This window comes from Trichosurus vulpecula, chromosome 2, assembly GCF_011100635.1.
Source record: "Trichosurus vulpecula isolate mTriVul1 chromosome 2, mTriVul1.pri, whole genome shotgun sequence".
Taxonomy (NCBI): domain Eukaryota; kingdom Metazoa; phylum Chordata; class Mammalia; order Diprotodontia; family Phalangeridae; genus Trichosurus; species Trichosurus vulpecula.
In genome coordinates, this window is record NC_050574.1 from 4,479,688 (window position 1) to 4,499,548 (window position 19,861).

The window sequence follows — 19,861 nt, forward strand, 5'->3', positions numbered from 1 at the left end:
CAGATTGAGGCACACTACATGCTCGCCTTTTTTGCTTCTCTTTTGTTTTTGTTTTTGGGTTTTTTTTTTTTTTGGTTCTGTTTCTTCTTTCTCATGATTCATTCCACTAGGAATAATCTTGAAGCAACTGACATAAAGAGACGATCTGTGAAGGTTTTCCCACATTGAGTCAATATAGAACTTATCCCAAGAGTGAATGTCTAATAAGCTCTATACTCCATTTGAATGCCTTTCCTCATCCAAGACAGTGATGAGATTTCTATTATGAATTCTCCAATGGGAAATAAGTGATTGCTGTTGACAGAAGGCTTGACCACATGGATCACATTCATAAGGTTTCTCCGCAGTGTGGATTCTCTGATGTAGAGCAAGCTTGTAGTTGCTGATGAAAGCCTTTCCACACTGATTGAATTCATAAAGTTTCTATCTACTGTGGATTTTCTGATGACATGCAAGATCTGAGGTCTGTCTGAAGCTCTTTCCACATTGATTACATTCATAAAGTTTCTCTCTAGTGTGGATTCTCTGATGTGCACCCAGACTTTGGCTGAGTCTAAAAGCCTTTCCACATTTGCCACATTCATAAGGTTTCTCCCCAGTGTGGATTCTCTGATGTGCACTCAGACTCTGGCTGAGTCTGAAAGCCTTTCCACATTTACCACATTCATAAGGTTTCTCCCCAGTGTGGATTCTCTGATGTGCAGCCAGAGAGGAACTCTGTGTGAAAGCCTTTCTACACTGCTTGCATTCATAGGGTTTTTCTCCAGTGTGGATTCTTAGATGTACAGTAAGTTTAGAGGTACTTCTAAAAGCCTTTGCACATTTATCACATTTATAAGGTTTCTCTCCAGTGTGGATTTTCTGATGATCAGCAAGACTTGACCACTGTCTGAACCTCTTTCCACAGTTATCACATTCATAAGGTTTCTCTCCAGTGTGGATTCTCTGATGACTAGAAAGGCTCCAGCTATGTGAAAAAGCCTTTCCACAATGATTACATAAATAAGGTTTCTCTCCAGTGTGGATTCTCTGATGTAGAGCAAGTTTGTAGTTGCTGCAGAAAGTCTTTCCACACTGATTACATTTATAAGGTTTCTCTCCAGTGTGGATTTTCTGATGATCAGCAAGACCTGAGCTCTGTCTAAATCTCTTTCCACATTGATTGCATTCATAAGGTTTCTCTCCAGTGTGGATTCTCTGATGTGCACCCAGACTACAGCTGAGTCTGAAAGCCTTTCCACATTGATTACATTCATAAGGTTTCTCTCCAGTGTGGCTTCTCTGATGTTCAGCCAGACTGCATCTCTTTGTGAAAGCCTTTCCACATTTATCACATTCATAAGGTTTCTCTCCAGTGTGGATTTTCTGATGCTCACCAACACCTGACTTCTGTGTGAAGGTTTTTCCACATTGATTGCATTCATAAGGTTTCTCACCAGTGTGGATTCTCTGATGTGCCCTAAGAAGATATCTATGTCTGAAAGCCTTCCCACATTGATTGCATTCATAAGGTTTCTCTCCAGTGTGGATTCTCTGATGTGCACTAAGAAGACATCTATGTCTGAAAGCCTTTTCACATTTATCACATGCATAAGGTTTCTCTCCAGTGTGGATTTTCTGATGTTCAGCCAGACCGCATCTCTTTCTGAAAGCCTTTCCACATTTATCACATTCATAAGGTTTCTCTCCAGTGTGGATTCGCTGATGTGCAGCAAGAAGACATCTATATCTGAAAGCCTTTCCACATTTATCACATACATACGATTTCTCTCCATTGTGGGTTTTCTGATACTTAGCAAGCCCAGACGTTTGTCTATAAGTTTCTCTGCAATGATTACATTCATAAAGTGTCTTTCCAGTGTGTCTTCTCTGTTGTAAATTAAGGGATGAGTTTTCCCTGAAAGTTTTACCACATGCATGACACTCATGAGAATTCTCTCTAGTATGAATTCTCTGATGGGAAATAAGGGATGAGTGTCGCTTAAAGGCTTTACCACATTCAATACAAGCATAATGTTGCTTTCCATTTTGAATTTTCTCGTGGTCAGTGAGCTTTGAATTATGACTCAAGGCCTTCTCACCTTCATTACCGATACCAAGCATTTCTCCAGTATGACTTTTCTGAGATCTAATTAGTTCTGAATTCAAGCTGAAGGACTTCTCACATCCATAAGTTTGCATTTTAGGAAGCTTCTCATGAGACTCAACCAACTCTACTGGTTCAGTAAAGCTCTCCCTATATTTATGATCCTGTGAACAGCAGTCCCCTGAGGTCATTTTCTTACAGGGAATTAGGGCTGAACATTGTCTGACACTCTTTCCATCTTGATCAAATGCACAGTGACTCTTTTGTTTTTTCTCCATCATGATATCAGAGCCCCAGACACCATTTTTCATGAATCTTTGCTGTCGTGATTCTTCTGAAGAAATGTTCAGCTTGGCAGTAGCCTTCCTCATTTCAAGCCTTGTCTCTCCATCTGAAGCAAACAAAGAAATATATATAGTGACACATACTCATATACACAAATACATCCTCTTCCCTCCATTGACACAAAGTAACTGATTTGTAATCTATTTCCCTAGGGAAAAAGAAGTCCTCAGTCATTTGAAAGTGCCGTTAGTTCAGATGCCCAGGATGATTTAATTGACAAAGAGCTTCACACACAATAATATTGGATACTCACAAGCCTGCCACACAGGCAGGACCAGCATGCTTATGACATTCCCAACTCAAGCCAAGAGCTCATGATGACAGAGTGGCCTGACCAACATCCCTGCAGCTGAGAACAAAACTCAAATCCTGTGATGGCGCATGCTCTGTTCACTGTTCTAGAAACTACTTTGTTATTGAATGTATACTTGTTTGCATTTATGACTGTGTGTACCAACCGTGGTGTAAACAGCAGGGCCCAATGGAAGCAGAGCGGCTGGCATGTCTGTAATACCATTTTAGAGGTATTGCTGCACAAATACAAGTTAATGAACAGTATGAGAAATGTTCTGGCAACACTTAATTTGTTGGAGTTCAGACATTTTTGAAATGCAAATTTGGTTGGATTTTCTAAAGCTTTAATTCTTGCCACATTCTGGAGTTAATTTCATTGTGCTTAATAAAAATGGTGATGACCCGTTTGCACTCAGCTGTTAGAAGAATGGTTTCTTTGGGAACGCATCCCTAAGCTCCCTGATTGGAGGGAGTGGACCAGTATCTCACCCTGGAATAGAAGGCCACCATTACTAAGCACTAGACTAGGCAATGTTCCCCGATGCAGTCATTGCCACCCTAGTCTCCTGGCAAGTATTTCTCTTCTTAACGAGTGTTATCCCTCTACGTGATTGCCCTTTAGTAGCTGTGTCAGCATAGTTTGGGGATTCCCAGCGGTTAAGATTCTGGTTCTCTACACTGATGGTAGGAGCCATACTTTTGGTGCAAAGATGCCTTTAAGTACAGAAGTCTTAGATCTTTGCCTGAGGCTCAGACAAGGTACACAGCTCCTGGGAGCCAGTGGTAAGATTTGAATGCATGTCTTCTCCCAATCATGTCCAATACTCTTCACACTCAGACAAGCAGCCTAAGTTTGGGGTGTACAGCCCAGCCATGGGTACAGATGCTGCATATTCAGCAGTGGGAGCCTCCAGCTCTGCAGGACACTGTGGGGAGGGGCCAGGAAATCTCTGGGGATGGTTCCTGAGACTCCTGTGTTCTCTCCCTGGTGGCTGTTACCTGCGGGTCTCCATGGGAACACCACCAATCAGCAATGATCCTCTACCTCTGGAGACCTCGCAGAAGGAAGAACCCCACATTCCCAAGAGGCATGTGACCCCACGCCTACCCAGCCTCTTTGCAGGACCCCCACTGCATTTCTTCAGGTGACACTTGTTGACTACAGTTTTTTGTTAGGTGATGGCTCCTCCTCTTTTTCTTTATTGACCAGTTCTGAGGCATTATCACACTCGTTCTCGATAAATTTCATATGTGAGACTGGCAATAGCTCTGTTGCTATGTAGCAATTTTAATATTATATCCAACATGTTGCATTCTGATCCATAGATTTCCCATTACTAGAATCCATACCAAATATTCATAGTATTTCATTACCTATCATGTCCATAGGCACACTTTAATTTCCCCAGTGATCCCTTTCCCTTTTCTGTTCTCATTTCTAAGACCACATCATGAAGGCCAATTTTTCCATTCATCTAAGGCATGCTAGATTCCATTCTGGCCTATCACTCTTTTAGGACAACCATTATCTATTTTTTAAAATTTATCTTTGAATGCTTCTGCTCCTCACTTTTTAAAAACCACAAATCCTTGAAATAAATACAATTTTTTAAAAATCTAAACATTTGTTATGCAAAAGCAGTAACTCCCACAAAGGGCCCCGATTCTCTCATCCTTCTCTCAGGAACGGGACAGCACGCTTCACTATTGGTCGTATTGAAGTCTTCGCTTTTTGGTGGCTGAAAACCCTTTCGGTCTTCATCATAATGGTCTATGTGGTTTGAGATAAATATTCTTTAATGGAACCTTGAAGAGGAAACAATTGCCCAGTTTTGCAATAAATATTCTAAGATAAAAATAGAAGACATTTTCCTCTTGGACAACAGGCATACATATGTTTAAGTATAATAGTTTTCTTTCTGCAGTGATTCCAAACTACAGTGATCAGGTATCCAGTGATTACACCAAACCCTGACCACTTCTAAGTGCAACATGTTCCTTCAGATTTTCAATCCAACAGCAAATTGTTTCCCAAGAGCCAGAAAGGTCTGAAAATCAAGTGCAAATTGATTCCCAGTGGATGGTCCCAGGTATGCACTTGTGGTCATTTGCTTGCTGTCACCACACTACAGTAGCCATTTCCAGGTGACCTTGTGAGCAGATATCATCAGCAGGGTCACCACTAGATCAAGGTGTTACAAATACTTGCACAGATGGCAGGCTTTTTGGAAGCCATGACACCAACATGGACCATCACAACCGTTCTACAAAAACAGTCCTTATATTGGTCCTCACTACAGTCTTATGGCTATTTTCTGATTTGGATTTATCCTGTACTTAAGTTAACACTCTTCCATCGAGCAGCTTTCCAAAGGAATTCGTTGGCACCACGGGTCAGTCACCCAGAAGAGTTTACGTGAGAGCAGAGCCTGTGTGCCAGTGGTAGAAAGAAGGCAGTTATATCTGAAGAGATTCTTTCCCTAGAAAAGTACCTTGTTTTCTTTTTTTACATATAAACATTGTTAGAAAAAAAACCAATCCATGCAATTGACCTTCAGGTACATTTAGCATTTAATACAATACTTATCATTGGCCAGTAGAAAAACAGCTTTCCTATAGCACCTCACAATCCATGTTGTTCATTTTGTTGACTGCATAGAGCCAAAAATCAAACATTCCCAACTCTCAGCAATATAACTCATAAAATTCTCCTGCCATTTCCCACCTCATTCACGTCTGAAGGAACAATTTCACTGCATTCTGCTTATAAACCAAAATGCAGCTGGTGGTACAATAGATAGAGGGTGGGGCCTGAAGGCAAGAAGACCCAAATTCCAGATCAGAAACTTACCAACAATGTGACCCTGGACAAGTCACAGTGTGGCCATTTGCCTCAGTTTCCTTATCTGTAAAATGGGGATGACAATACCACCTACTTCCTAGGATTCTCACAATGATCAAATCAAACAATATTTGTAAAGTCTGGGCACAGATGAGGCTCTACGTAATTGTTGGCTATTATTATTGTTTTCACTATCTTCTCCTCAGCTCTGCTCTCCTTTGTGAATTGCCAGTGTCTCTGCTTGCATATATTTAAGTCCCTGCTGAATTTCATGTGTTTCCTCACCAAAATACCCTCTTTTCGCAGGATCAGCTAAGACTGAGGCTTGTGATCTGTTGCTTCTTCTCCAACCATCTCCATTTTCCATACTGGATTGTGAACTCCTAAGCAGGGATGCGGTTTTGCCTTTCTTTGTATCCCCACAGCTTGGCACAGTGCCTAGAACATAGTAGCAACTTGAGGAATTATAGGCCCAGGCCTATAAAAGGCCTTGACCTCCACCACAATCCCTGGAATCTAGTCTCTCCCCTTTGGTCACATGCAGGTTCTGGCCTAAGTCCTGCCTTCTTTCTCCTTCATTCACCTTTTAACCTACAAGGAGTTACTTTTGTCCATTTCTAACGTGGATGGGACCTGAGCAGACCAAATACTGGTGATCCCAAAGGCTGCTGGAGGGTGTCCTGCTCTGGGACACCTGGGAATCTCTACCTCGATCTCCCTAGCAGTCACCTACATGGATCTGGCCAATGATTCTCCATTCCTGGAGATAAAGTTTCAACCATAAAGATCATGAAAGGAACTTAGGGGGATAATTCATGCCAGCCTCTCAACCTTGGATCACTTCTAGGTAAGACATTGGTCATTGGAACTACTCATGTGCTGCTGAATAAAAAGAGAGAAAACCATGAAACCAGGTTGCCTGGGTCCACTACAAATTTTGGTAACATCCTCTCAGCTGGGCCCTGACTGGGAAAAGGCAATGGAATCCTCTGACACCTCCCTGACTCCCATTCCCACTCACCATATCAGATCTTTTCATTCCTCTCAAACCATGGCTTGCTCCCACCAACCCTCTCAGCTGAGAACTTGGCTTCATATTTCACTGAAACAAATGGACACTGACCAAGAACTCTCCTTATCTCACATAAACCAGACGCCTTCTTTCCCTCCTTTATCCCTTTCTCTCACGAAGAGGGCCCCCTCCTGATTGGCAAGGCAAACATGCTCCAGTGATCCCATTCCATCCCATTGGCTCCTGCAGCATACTCCCTACTCTGCCATCTCCATTTCCTCACGAATTTTCAGTCTTTCCCTTTCTATTGGCTCCTTTCCTACTGCCACAAATGAAACCATTTGTCCTCTGGCCTCAAAAAACCCTCACGTTATGCATCCATCAACACTAGGTATCATCCTCATTCTCTTTTCTTTCATGGTGTAACACCAAACAACACAGCACACTTGAGGGCTGCTGCTGTCAATATATACATATTAATTTACAGCTGAACTACAAAATATAATGAACTCTCTATTTACTAAAAACAAAAACTTAACTCAAGGAACTAAAGCATTCACAGTTGATAACAGCATAACTTATCACCAGGGTGGCCATATGACCTTAAACAAAAACAAAGTATATAACATAATACAGCATACCCCCCACCTTGTCCTTATTTATACAATCAGGGGATTCCTGGCCATGGTCTTCCCTAACACAGCAGATCCTCAGTAGCAGCAGAGAACACAACACACTCCACCCCTAGGTGACAGTAGATCACAATCCTCTCAATTCAAAACAAAGTGTCCAAGTACAGTCCTCTTGGGGGTGTGTCCTTCTCCACACACTGCTGTTGCAGGCTCCCACCTGCCACTGGCAGGTACACACATGCTTGAATAAGCCAAAGAGTTCAAGTCCCAACACACCTTCAGCCCCAGCTCACAAGAACTGAGGCGTGGTTGAGCAGCAAAGCCAACAGGGTGAATCCCAGGGGGCCACAGCAGTTTCCCCATCCCACCATAGACAACTCCACCCCATGGTTCCCAACCCATCCCAGAGGGGTATGGCAGCAAAGTAAGCTCAGTGCTCTTGCCCTGCTGCAAAGCATGGAATCTGGACTCAGCCCTGACTCCAGAGTTCCTGGATTCCTCCTCATGCAGGTCCAGGGCCAACCATGCCCAGCTTCTGCCTGGCTTCACAGGAAGGCAGCTCTCTGCTCCTGCTCCATGTGCCCCTATCCCAGCTTCTGCCTCTTTCCCACACCATCCTAACTCTGGGGCAGTTAGCACTCCCCCAACCACAACTGGGGAAGAGCTGCTCCAGTCTGGGTTCTGGGCACAGCCAAATACTACAATAATTGGAAAACAACAGACAACTATCCCAGGATCAGTAAACCCTAAACTTTCTTTAGTATTTGATTCTAGTCCAGTGTTCCAGTGCTCTCACAAGGGTTGGTATCAGAAGTCCCCTTTCTCCATCAGAGGTCTCCTCCCTATATACGTTATCAGATTGAAAGACAGCACCAACATCTAGGTTCAATCCAAAGGGGAGCAGGGTTCTTGATATCAGCCAAACATGCCTCCATAAGTGAGCCACCCCACTAAGTAAGCTTCCTTCCAAGTAAGTTTCCTCTCCAAAGTCAATATAAATCTCCCTTAATATACATATAATTTTACCTGATCGGCTCTATGTGACTCAGCATGGAATGTGTCACAACTGTGAACTGGGTCAGTGTGTTGGTAAGCAAAATGGGCTCTTAGCACTCAGTTCAACCAAGTGCCCTTGAAAAGTTTGGCTTTTGCTTCCTTTCATTCATTCAGTGTATTTCATTGAGTCTTATTAGGTGCTAAGCCCCAGGCCCTAACCCCTATTAGGTGCAAAATCGATGTGGATGTGAAGCTCCCAGGGTCCTCAGGGGAGGTGCTCACTCCAGAGCCAATCATAGCAGCTTAAGTTCTGGTCATTCAGATGATGTTTCTTTGATGAAGTCTGAGATGGTATAAGAGAAGACAGAGCCATTTGTGCAGGGCTCTCACTCTTGGTGGCTTGAAATGATGTGGAGACTCCGGGCAGCTTTAGCTCAGAGCCCTACAGCATGTAAACCCATATGCTGGGACTTTGTTAAACTCTGGTAACTATGTATTTGGATTTGAATCAGACAAGTCTGTCTGTCGATGTTCGTAATTTGGTTGCATTTGTTCCGAAGTTCAGGGCACTGGCTGTTTCCCCTGAACTAAGTGAGTGATATTTGTTTGCTGAATTAAAGTAAGTTTGTCAACCCCTTAACGTTGCTTTCCTTAGTATAAAGCAGATTAAAAGAACCTGGGCTTTTCCAGCATGCTTGCAGTGTTCTTGTTGTTGGGCTTGTGTTGGTCTTTCACCCCCACAAGAGCTGCTAGCCTGATTGTTGAAACAGCCAGAGTTCAAAGCAGCAAAACATCCCTGATGTACCTTCAGACCTGGGGATGTACCCATTCCAAGGAAAAATGGGAGCACATGTGGCCGTGTGGAGCTGTTAATATACAGGGAAGATCTTCTATTCCCTTAACCCTTCACATGGCTAAACACCTAGACATGGCCATCTACACTTGGGGTCTCCAACTCCTTTACTCTTACTTCCTAGAAAACTCTGCATTCTGGCTCTCAACTTCAGTACTCAAGTGAAACACCTCCCTCCAAAGTGAACAGTGATCTCCTAATTGCTAAATCAAAGGCCTCTTTCCCATTCCTCATAATTCTTGACCTCTCAGCAACTTCTGGCATCATCACTCCCTTTCCCCTTTTCCCTGATACTCCCGTTCCTCTGGGTTGTGGTGACACTCTTCTCTTTGGGTTCTCGTCCTACCACATCATCAACTAACCTCATTATCTTTCCCCCAAACCCCCCATCTTCCTACTTTCTTAACACTATCCAGCTCACCCTATCCATTGTCCAGACTCATAAAAGAGATGTCATCCACAGCTCACCATCTCTCATGCTCATACCATCACCCTCCCTCCATCTTCAATCTCTTGGAAAGTCCTGTTGATTCTACCTTGGTACCATGTCTCACATACATCCCACCTTCTGTCCCAACACAGCCACCTTCTAGGTTCAGACCCCAATTACCTCATACCTACAGTGTGGAAAAAGCCTTCTGTTTGGTCGCACTGTCTCGAGTCTCTCCCTAGACCAGTCTATGCTCTATCCAGATATCAAATTCGCCTTCCTAAACCTCACATCTGACCATATCACTGCCTCTTGAAAGAACTGCAATGGCTCCCTAGGACCAGGATGACATGTAAAATCCTCTGTTGGGCTGTTAGGGGCCTTCTTAATCTCCCCTCCCCTCCCCTCCTTTTCCAGTCTTCTTTCATTTTAATCCAGTAGCAAAGGCCTCCTTTCTATGCCTCCTTGAACAGGACAAACCATCTCCAGTCTCCATGTTCCAACCCTCCTCAATCTAAGTGCCTTCCCTCCCTTGACCGGCTCCAAATTAACCTGCATACAGCATGTTTTACATGGCTCTGTCCATGGTGTCTTTCCCACTTGCCTGGGAGTTCCTTGAGAGCAGGGGATATCCCTTGCCTTTTTTTGAATCCTTGGAACTAAGTAGGAGGCCTGGCATAGAGTAGGCACTTAATAAATGCATGTTGATTTGAAAGCCTAGGAAAGAGCCTGTAGCAGACAGTCTAGACCTTTTCTGTATAATGTCAAGACAGCTCCATGACCCAAAGTTCGAACAATGGATCCTATGGGATCATAGTTGTATCACAGATGGTGAAACTAAGGGTCAAAGGTTCAGTGACTTTCTCAGGATCTTACTGCTATAAAGTGTCTAAAAAAGCATGGCAAGCCAGGTCTTCCTGCCCCCAAGTCTAGCACTCCCTTCACTGTGACATGTAGCTACTCCTGATGACAGGCCTCAACAACCTGCTTTCCTCTCACTCACCTGGACAGGAGGTTCTGGGGTCTTCTTGCTCCAGCATCCATGGTGCATCCCCTTGTCCAAAATGGGAGATGAATCCTTCTCTGGGAGCTGGAAGTCCTGGGCATGGGATAAGGAAGGGAGGAGGATGGAGAGACACTGGTACCTTAGCTCTCTAGGGAAAGGGGACAGGAAGGGAGGGTCACAGGAGGTTCCCAGGACGTCACAGGAACCTCTGCCATGATAGTGACTGGTGGGACCCATGGTGGGGGAGGGGAAGAGGCCAATTTGGAAGGAGGAAATTCGGTTTTCTCTACTTCCTTCATAGAAGGAGGGCTGAACCCACAGATTCCATTATCTAGAAGTTAAGAGGCAGCTGGCAGTGCAGTGCAGAGAGGCTTTGTCCTGGATTCAAGAAGCTCTGAGTTCAAATTTGGTCTCCAACACTTATTAGCAAAGTTCCCAAGGCCAGTCACTTAACCTCTGCTTGCCTCAGTTTCCTCAACTCTGAAATGGGGATGATAATAGCATCTAAATCACAGGCTTGTTATGATGATCAAATTGAAATCATTTTTGGCACAATGCTGGCACATAGTAGGTATACATAAATGCTTATGTTTCCTTCCCTTCTCTTCCCATCATTTGTGTTGGAATTCTGAGGATTTAGGAAAGAAACCCAAGGACACCTTTGCAATACCAGGCATCTGATGGTAAGGCCAGGAGCTGTGAGGCCCCAATTTATGTTTGTCAACAAGAAGAACCTTCCAAAGACCAGACCCAACCCAAAGGGGAAGAGGTTGCTTTGGGAGGAAGGGGCTTCCCTTCACTGCCCCTCTCCAAGGAAAAGCTGCCTCAGTAGAGATTAGGCAGACCTAATCCATGTGCAGGGAGAGGTCAGCCTAGGTAGAACCTCTCACTTCACTTCCAAGTCTGAGATTCTTCAACACTGGCTTGATCTTTGACCTCAGGCTGCCTAGAACCAGTAAGAACCAGTAACCTTCAAGGGCAAGAAAGGAAACCCTCAGCTCCCTATTACACACTGCTAAGACCTTTTACAGGAAACCAGGCAGCAGGAGGACCCTGTCTCTTGAACACAAGAGAGCTACATTTTGGCCTTTCAATCACTGAAAAATGCTCCAAACCCTGAACACTAGGGAGACCAGGAAGGCAGTTCCTTTGATGGTCAATTCATAGCTCCAGGGGAAGAGTCCTTACCCAGGGACAGCAGGTTCTGGGCATTCTCCACCATGACCTCCTTGTACAGCTCCTTCTGAGAAGGGTCCAAGAGGCCCCACTCCTCTGGGGTGAAGTCCACAGCCACATCCTGGAATGTCACCAACTCCTAAACCACCAAAAGCCACAGGACTTAGAGCTGAGAGACACTTCAGAATTGATCTAGTCCAACTGCCTGAGTGCCTGAAGTAGGGTCTCATCCAGATGAAAGCAGAGAAACACCAATCACATTCTGGACTAAACTTAGCAGCATGAGACTGTTGCCAGCCAAAGGGAAAACAGCCATCAGTTGTTGTATGGAGGCTTGAGGTGGCTCTGGGTATGACGTGTCAGGGCCAAAGCATCTCCTGCCTTTGCTGGATGGTTGCTTTCATTTGTTAATGGCATATATTCATTCATTGTGGTATTTAGTGATAAAGAAATCAGTGACCAGGAAGGAGAAAGGAGGTTTTCTTCACTTATTATGAAGGTGATATTTTATTAACCAAGGTTAATAAGAAATGAGAAAGACACTGCCAGTTTCCTTATGAAAAATGAAGTGTGTCAAAAGACCCCCAAAACTCTGGAATTTGGGAGAACAAGAGTCAAGAGAATGGATCAGGGCAGACTGATGAACATCACACAGGTCAGCTTGGCCAGATCTGAAAATACACTGACACATGAGATATCTCATCCTTTTTCCCAACGTCTTCAACGTGGAACACGTGTTGGGCCAGTGTGCTAGGAATCTCATACTCTTCCATCTTCTTTTCTTCCACTTCCATTACACAGTGATCTGACTCACCTTCTATTACTTTCCCTCATTCTCTACCATGCAGATAAAATTCTTTTTATTTTTTTTTATCATTATGCTATGTTCTTTAAAGCAACAGATTTATGCTTCATTTGGAATCTGTATTTCACTTTTAACTTCCTTTACTTCCATTATGTATCTGCTGAACAATTAGGGAATTTACAGACATTTCCCACTTTTGGAGATTCCTAAAAATTTCCTTTTCTCTAATCTCTTCAGTCCCTGATCTTCCCTTCACATCATTTATTCAGAGTGTGGGCTCTCACTGGAGGATGGCAGGCTTTTGCTGATTGACAATTGGCTCCCTAACTGACTCCCAACAGAAACCTCCAAGCTTCTTTTCCTCCTCTTTCTAACTCCTTCCTTCTGCACCCTCCCACACTCATCCTTTACCACTGGGCCGGGTGGGGAGCAGTGGGGAGAAGCATGAACTCTCACTTAAGGAGAGAGTCCAACTGGCCCGTCTCATTTCTGATATGGGTGCACCACTTTGGATGCAATGAGACTGGCTTCCCCACAGGGTCCCAGTGTCTGGGACTTCTTTCATCCCTGAGACTTTACAGCTTCCTCTGGTATGTGGTCTTCCCTCACTAGATTGGAAACTCCTTGAGGGCAGGGACTGTCTTTCACTTTTTTTATTCTATTTCCCAGCCCTCAGTACAGGGCATAGCACACAGTAGGCATTAAATGAATGGTGAGTGACTATTGACCTCCCAGCCACTCCCATTTCAGCCCCACACCCTTACTGTCCTTTCCCAACCAAAGCCATCCAAGCTGACCTAGCTCTGCTCCCACCTGCCTTTCAGACCTGTGAAATGTACCTTGCAACATCTCTCAAATGCACCCCTTCTCCCTCTGTTACTGCAACCACCTGGGTACTGGCTCTCATGGGATCACCTTTGGAATGCTGCTATGGCCTGCTGCTGGTCAGCTCGTCTCAAGACTCTCCCCACTCCAATGCATCCCCCATTTGGTCAACAAAGGAATTTTCCTAAATCACAGGTCTGATCCTGTGACTCCTCCACCAATAACCTCCAATGGCTCCCTATCACCTCCAGGATCAAGTACAAAATCTCCTGCATTCAAAGCCAACCATGGCCTAGACATCACCTGGTATTCCAGTCTTCTGAGAGCTTTAGTTCCTGCCACCTCCTCAGTGACCCAATTACACTGGCCTCCTTGCCACTCCAGAACAAGACACTCCATCTGTCAGTTCAGAGCATTTTCTCTGGCTGTCTGGAGTTAGGGAGAACTGAGTTCAGATGCTGCCTCAGACACTAGGCCAGTGTAGAGCCTTCCCTCTCAGGGTGCCCCCATCCACACTGCAGACATCTAGTTTGGACAAAGCTGCTGTCATGTCTTCTCCACCATTAGACTGGGAGCTCCCTGAGGCCAGGGACTGGTTTTTCCTTCCTCTGTACCCACAGTATGTTAGTGCAGTGTCCCTGCCCTTTCTAAATACTTGTGAACTTCACCCAAGAACATGTAAATGGGAAGCATTCAGAGGTACCAGGGAAGATATGTGTGACTGAAGCAGGAGGATGTGAGCAGCAACAGGAGGACAATCTCTGCTCTGCTGATAGCACTGCCAAGGACCGAGGCTGGGGGAGCCTCCAGGGCTCTGCTCCAGGCCTGGCCAGGCAGGACTCAGGGCCAAGGGCTTTCCTAGATCTTCAGGGGCTATAAGGGAGAGATGGGTTAAAAGAAACCAAGAGGAGGAGAAGAAGGGCTGTGTGTGTGTGTGTGTATGTGTGTGTGTGTGTGTCCATGTGTGTGGGTGTGTGTGTTTGTGTGTGTCCGTGTGTGTGTGTGTGTGTGTGTGTGTGTGTGTGTGTGTATGTATGTGTGTCTATGTGAGGCCTACCAAAAGAGAGCAAAGATACTGTGTGAAAGCAATAGAGACTAATGAGTGAAGTGGACGTTCCTGTGGTGACTCAGTTGTAATAAAGATGAACTTAAAAGACAAACACAAGAAGGCAGCAACTTGGGGGTGGAAGAAGGTTAGTGCTCAAGATCCCAAAGGGCCAATAAATCAGTTTAAAACTCAGGAGAGAGCAGGGCAGTCTTGTTACTCCTGCATTCACCTTCATACCTACTTTGGTAAAGAAGCAATCCGTAGGTGAGGTATTACCAGCCTCACAGACAATCCTCTGGGTCTCTGGAAATGGCCTCTTTGGCTGATGTTGGCCAAGTCTGAGGACAGAGTGCACTCACCTGGGCTGGGGATCTGCAGCTCCCAGGGGCCATTTCCTCTGGCTCCAGGCTCCAAGCTTGGGTCAGGCCTTGGTCCTATGCAGGCTGAGCTGGGGAGGCTGAAGGATCCCAGGGGGGCAGAGGTCCTTCCTTCCTCTTCCTTGGTAAGCAGCTGGGCTACAGGGATTTACAGAAGGTGAGGTCCTGAGGTGTTACCATCACCTTGGTCCTGCCCTCTAGGCAGATACTCCCATCATCTGAGGGAGGGAGGAAGCAGGCAGGGTCAGGCTTGGAAATGAAGCTGGTCAGAACAGGAAGACTACTCTCCTCTCCTCTCCCTCTTACTGATTCTCTTCTGTCCCCTCCTCCCACAGAGACCCAGGAGGCAGAAGTGGGGGGGAGACCAGCCAGAGCCTCAATGGCTCCTGAGCCAGAGTTCTCCCTCCAACTGGTCCTCTGTCCTTCCTGCCTCCCCTCTCCCCAACCAACACCCAACAGAATCTGAATTCTCTGTCATTACAACTGCCTGACAAGGAAAACCACTTTGTTAGAAATACACTTGACACTGAAATTCTGGTATCAATGGCAATTTATTATTATTGAGGAATTCAAAGGAATTAGTAAATGTTCCTGACCTAGAGCATACTCCGCCCTTCTTTAGAGTATAGGCATGAGACCAACTTTATTCTGTTAGACTGACATAGATTGAGGCACCATCAGCTCAGTACCTCCCCTCAGAGAGCAGATTGGTTCACTCCTTTCTAGGTCATAAGGGTCCATATACCCCCCCAGCATGAAATTCTTTGGCATGTTCTCCCCTTCTCAACATATGTCCCATGTTCAAGAATGGCAGAAAACCCCTCCAAGTGGGTGTGTGAGGTCATATTCAGTGAGCCAATTAAGCATGCCTGGTAGCCATTTGACCCAGTTCTCTCCTCAACCCTGACTGTTATCTGGCCAGTTTAGACCAGTTTTCCCTATATCCTGAAACTGTGGTTTCTGCAAAACCACAAATTCTATTCCCATTGGCAGAGGACTCTTATCCTGGTTAATTTTTACTCCTTCTTTATTCAAGCTAACACTTCATGAATTGTTCTATGCAACTCAATTAACTCTTCTGTGGAAACCTAACTTTCCCTAACTTTTACCCAGCTCTCACAACTTCGCTCATTCATCTGTATTCCCTAGGGCTCCTGGCTTGGTTTTCTTTTACACACACACACATCTTCTTCTACCCCTACTCTTGATATAAGAGGAAGAGGAGGTCAAGGACAGGGAGGGCTCCACGATGGAGCTTTCAGGAATGACTGGGACAAGCCAGAGGTGGGAGACACAATCCTGGGTGAGACTGAGTCACCTTGCAGAGGCCTGAGGGCGCAGAAAACATGGGGGTAGGGCAGGAGGCCCGGGTAAGGAAGGCTCTGGGACCCAGGACACTAACAAAGTTGGGGGAAGAAGAAGGGACATCTGAGTGACATTAGAGTTCCAGGATGGGGGCTGAGCCTGAAAAGAAGAATGACTGTGTCTTGGGTCTACGTAGAAGTTGGGGAGGGCTCCTGGCCCCCTCTTTGGGGCTTAGGCTTGGAGGTTACTTATCCGCGTCCCTGCAGAGAAACTGAACACAGGGAACCAATGCCTGGAATCTGAGAGGGAGCCAGCGGAAGAGCCACAGTTGCAGGAGAGGGAGGCCAGGCAGGAGCTTTGGTGCCGAGGAGGGTCCTGTAGGTGAGGAGGCAGGACTCCTGGTCCTTACAGAGAGCCAGCACTGCTGGGGGGACAATGGAATCTCTGAACGGGAACTGGGGACAGGGGGACAGGACACTGGGGTCCTGATAGGGAGGCTGAAGGAGGTCCTCCTGGGTCCCTATGTGGGAGATCTGAAGGTCGGGGCAAGTGTGACTCAGTGGTAAAGCTGGGGAAGGTGCCCAGGATGTTTGGGATGGACTGGGGAGCCTGGACAGGAGGCAGAGGCTGGGAGCTTGCTAGGGAGCTGACTTTGGGAGAGAGGAGGGCTCCTAGCAGCCCTGGAGGTCCCTGAGCAGGAGGCCACATGGGGAGGAAAGGGCGGCCAGCAGAAACATTCGGCTGCATAAGTTCCTGGCTCAGACCTACCTGGAGCTGCAGGCACAGAGGTGGCTTCTGGGTAGGAACTCAAATCTCAGCTCTGAGGGAAGCAAGCAGTGAAGGCACAGCTCCAAAGAAAGAAAGCAGCTAGATCTCAGTCCCACTGCCTCCTGCTTCCAGCCAGCCCATTCTGGGCGGGGACTCCCAGTCCCAGAGCCCCTGCCCTTCCGGTCCTGGTGAGACCCCAGGATCTTCCTTTTCCTCAGACCACAACTGCCTCTCCTCAAATCCTGCCCTTCATCTTGTGGAGTGCCTAGGCCACTGCATTAACTCCTCTCCAATCTAGACCCCTCCCAAGCCTCCACACTCCTCCCCAGGGCTCAAATTCCACCTGGGCCTCCACCCACACAGCTGGTCCTCTGGGAGATTCCCCCTCCCCAGCTCTGGGATTCAGACCCTCCTCCTTCGGAGCAGAATCTCCTGGCCTTCTTCCAGCTGTTCCCCTGCTACACTCATCTCTTTCCAAACTAGGACCCCCAGACCCTCCCTCCCTCCTGACTCTCCCAACCATTCCCCTCTCGCTCCAGGCTCGTGTCCCTGTCCTCCCTGCAAACTGCACCCCAGACTTGCCCACCCAAAATTAACCCTCTACTCCAGTCTGGAAACACCTGCACAGCCCTGGGCGGCTTTTCCCTGGATCTTGGTATTCTTCCCTAAGGGACATTCTCTCACTGAAAGACCTGTGGATTCTCAGGGAAAGCTGAGGTCAGGAAGTGATGCCCCCTCGGTGGCAGGGCAGGTGGTACATACAGGTTCTTATAAAGTCCCTTATAAGGGACTTGAAAAAGGTCAAACTGTTTAATTCATATATATGAAAAAAATGTCAGTACTCTTAAGACTGTTATAAATATTTGGGTAGTTTAAGAAAGGTTTGGCCTGAGCTGAGTATGACCCCTTGATTCTAAAAAAATAAAACTGGTTAGGAATGCATAAAAAGGAGGAATTATATCATACAAATGAGGCAAGAAAGGAAGAACTGTTATAGAAGAAGCAAGTGGGAATGAAGGCTGATAGGGCTAGAACCTTACTCTCATTGAAACTGGGTTAAAAAGGGGACCATATCCATATTGTGGAAAATATTATACTATTTTATATCATTTCTAATTTCACCAGACCCAGAGCCTGAATTAATGAGTAACTGGATGAAGATCCAGAACCTGGGCTTCTTTGTTCTCTCTAAAAGTTTGCTCAGGAAATACCCTTACCTCTGTCAACAAGGCCAGATTAGACTGACCTAAGGACATTACCCTAACCCCAAGAGAGATTACCTTGCTTAATATTCTACAGGTATATACTATGTTATGGAATGTAATGAGACACAGAGACGCTGGGCTGTATTTCAACTGACTTTTGTCAACATCTTTTACAACTCTATTCAATTAAGGAAAATCCTCTTCTTGTATCATGGTTAAACATACATGGGGGTCATAAACGTGAGGTAATACAGGCTTGCTAGCTCTGCTAAAATAATGTATATAAGTTTTCTCATTGCTTTGTTCAGACAGCCAGAGCCTATGCTCTGACTCCTTGTACATACAAGTAAGCTAGCTTTGCTATGCTTTAAGGGAAAATAATAAACAACATGGATTTTTCTATCACCTAGCTCTGTTGTTTCCTTCAACCAAATTTTCTGGTTTAACAGTTATGGTGCCGTGACTTTCGGATGGAAATGATGGAAACGGGACAATGCAGCCCAACCTTGCCAACGCTTTTGGGCGCCATAGGATTAATTTTTCCTGGAATTTTGGCCTTGACAAGGTGGGGGTAAGTTGTCTCTCTTCCCAGCTTCCAAAAAGAACTCCCACAAAATTGGTTGAAGTCTGGAAATTCCCTTTAAGCTAGCTCTGGGGGCAGGGATCAAATCTGTGGTAAAACACAGATCTGCGGTCAACGCACATAGATCCCCTGGAAACACTGATTGATCTAGAAAATTAGCTATGGATCAGTCAAAATCTAGAATTAGAAGTCCAACTGTTCCTCCATTTTCTTCCTTCCTTCCCTTGGAGGGTCTGGTCCTGGGGAGAAAAACTGCACTGAGGGAGGTAACTCTGTTCTGCTACCGTTGCCTTCTCTCTCTCTCTCTTCCCTCCCCGCCCCTTTCCCCCTTCCCTTAAGGGCTCTGTTTTTGCCTTCTGCCCTATTCCTGCTTCCTTCCCTTGAAGGCTCTGATTATGGGGAGGATAAATGCATTTTATCCTTACTCCTCGCCTTCCTTTACCTGCCTTAGTCCTCCTCCATCTTCCATTTCCCCTTCCTAAGGGATAGGATATGGAGAGTCAGAAAAATCAGGAATGCCAAGGCTTCCCCAAAGACCATAGGGGTGCTAATAGCTAACTCATGAAAGCTTCTAATTCTCTGTTGTTTGAACTCTGAGCTCAGTCTGTATTTGTTCTGTATTTGTTTTGTTAATTGTCTGTGTGAGAGCATGTGCTGTGAAATGTCTATACTTTGGTAAAATCTGAAACGCAGAGAATTCTAAGGCTGCAGTTAGGGAAACAGAGACTCTATTTCCTTTTTCAATGTCTGGTCTGGCCAATAGGACTTGAAAAAAAAAACAGAGCTGAAACATTTTAGCATATTCTTGGATTGATTATTCATTAAAAGTTTGGAAATTGGTTAGTTGGATGTTGGGACAGAACTCCTGAGACTGTAAAATCCCTCCATGAGTTCACTGTTGCTAAAACACCCTCCCAATGCTGATCACTTACGTGAAGTTTACTTGAGTTACAATCATTGGAATTTTTCACCATTGTCTTGTCTCTGACAGAGCCAGAGCTGCAGTAAAAGTTAGAGCAGCTAAAACAAACACCTCTCTTCCCAGATCAGATTAGGAGAAGATAATGCAGGAGAACTGTAGGGAAAACTCAAATCATCCTTCCCCACCTGGCAAAAGGAGGAGAAGGACAGAAATTCACAGACTGACAGTATTCTGACAGACCTGTGCCCATGGGTACCTTTGTAGCTCATCCTTTTTGGCAAAGTTTGGAATTGTCACCCAGGTCCTATGCATTCTGCCCACTCTGTCCTAGCAGCTGCAAAACCACTTTAG

General features: G+C 45.6%; 1 protein-coding gene across 3 annotated transcripts in view; it reads right to left on the reverse strand.

The window, feature by feature from the left end:
- Positions 1 to 51: 51 nt before the first annotated feature.
- LOC118839956 (zinc finger protein 260-like) overlaps positions 52 to 19,861 on the reverse strand; it is a 31,076-nt gene continuing 11,266 nt past the window's right edge. The window contains exons 1-5 of one of the 3 annotated variants that reach the window (XM_036747469.1): positions 16,801 to 17,139; positions 14,710 to 14,865; positions 11,685 to 11,811; positions 10,494 to 10,589; positions 52 to 2,477 (exon numbers count right to left, since the gene is read on the reverse strand). In XM_036747469.1, coding sequence (XP_036603364.1) covers positions 424 to 2,477; positions 10,494 to 10,589; positions 11,685 to 11,811; positions 14,710 to 14,742 — 2,310 coding nt within the window. In that variant the 5' untranslated portion in view covers positions 14,743 to 14,865; positions 16,801 to 17,139 and the 3' untranslated portion in view covers positions 52 to 423. Of the gene's footprint in view, positions 2,478 to 10,493; positions 10,590 to 11,684; positions 11,812 to 14,709; positions 14,946 to 16,800; positions 17,140 to 19,861 lie in introns of those variants that run through there. The other 2 variants (XM_036747470.1, XM_036747471.1) reach the window with 2 other exon arrangements.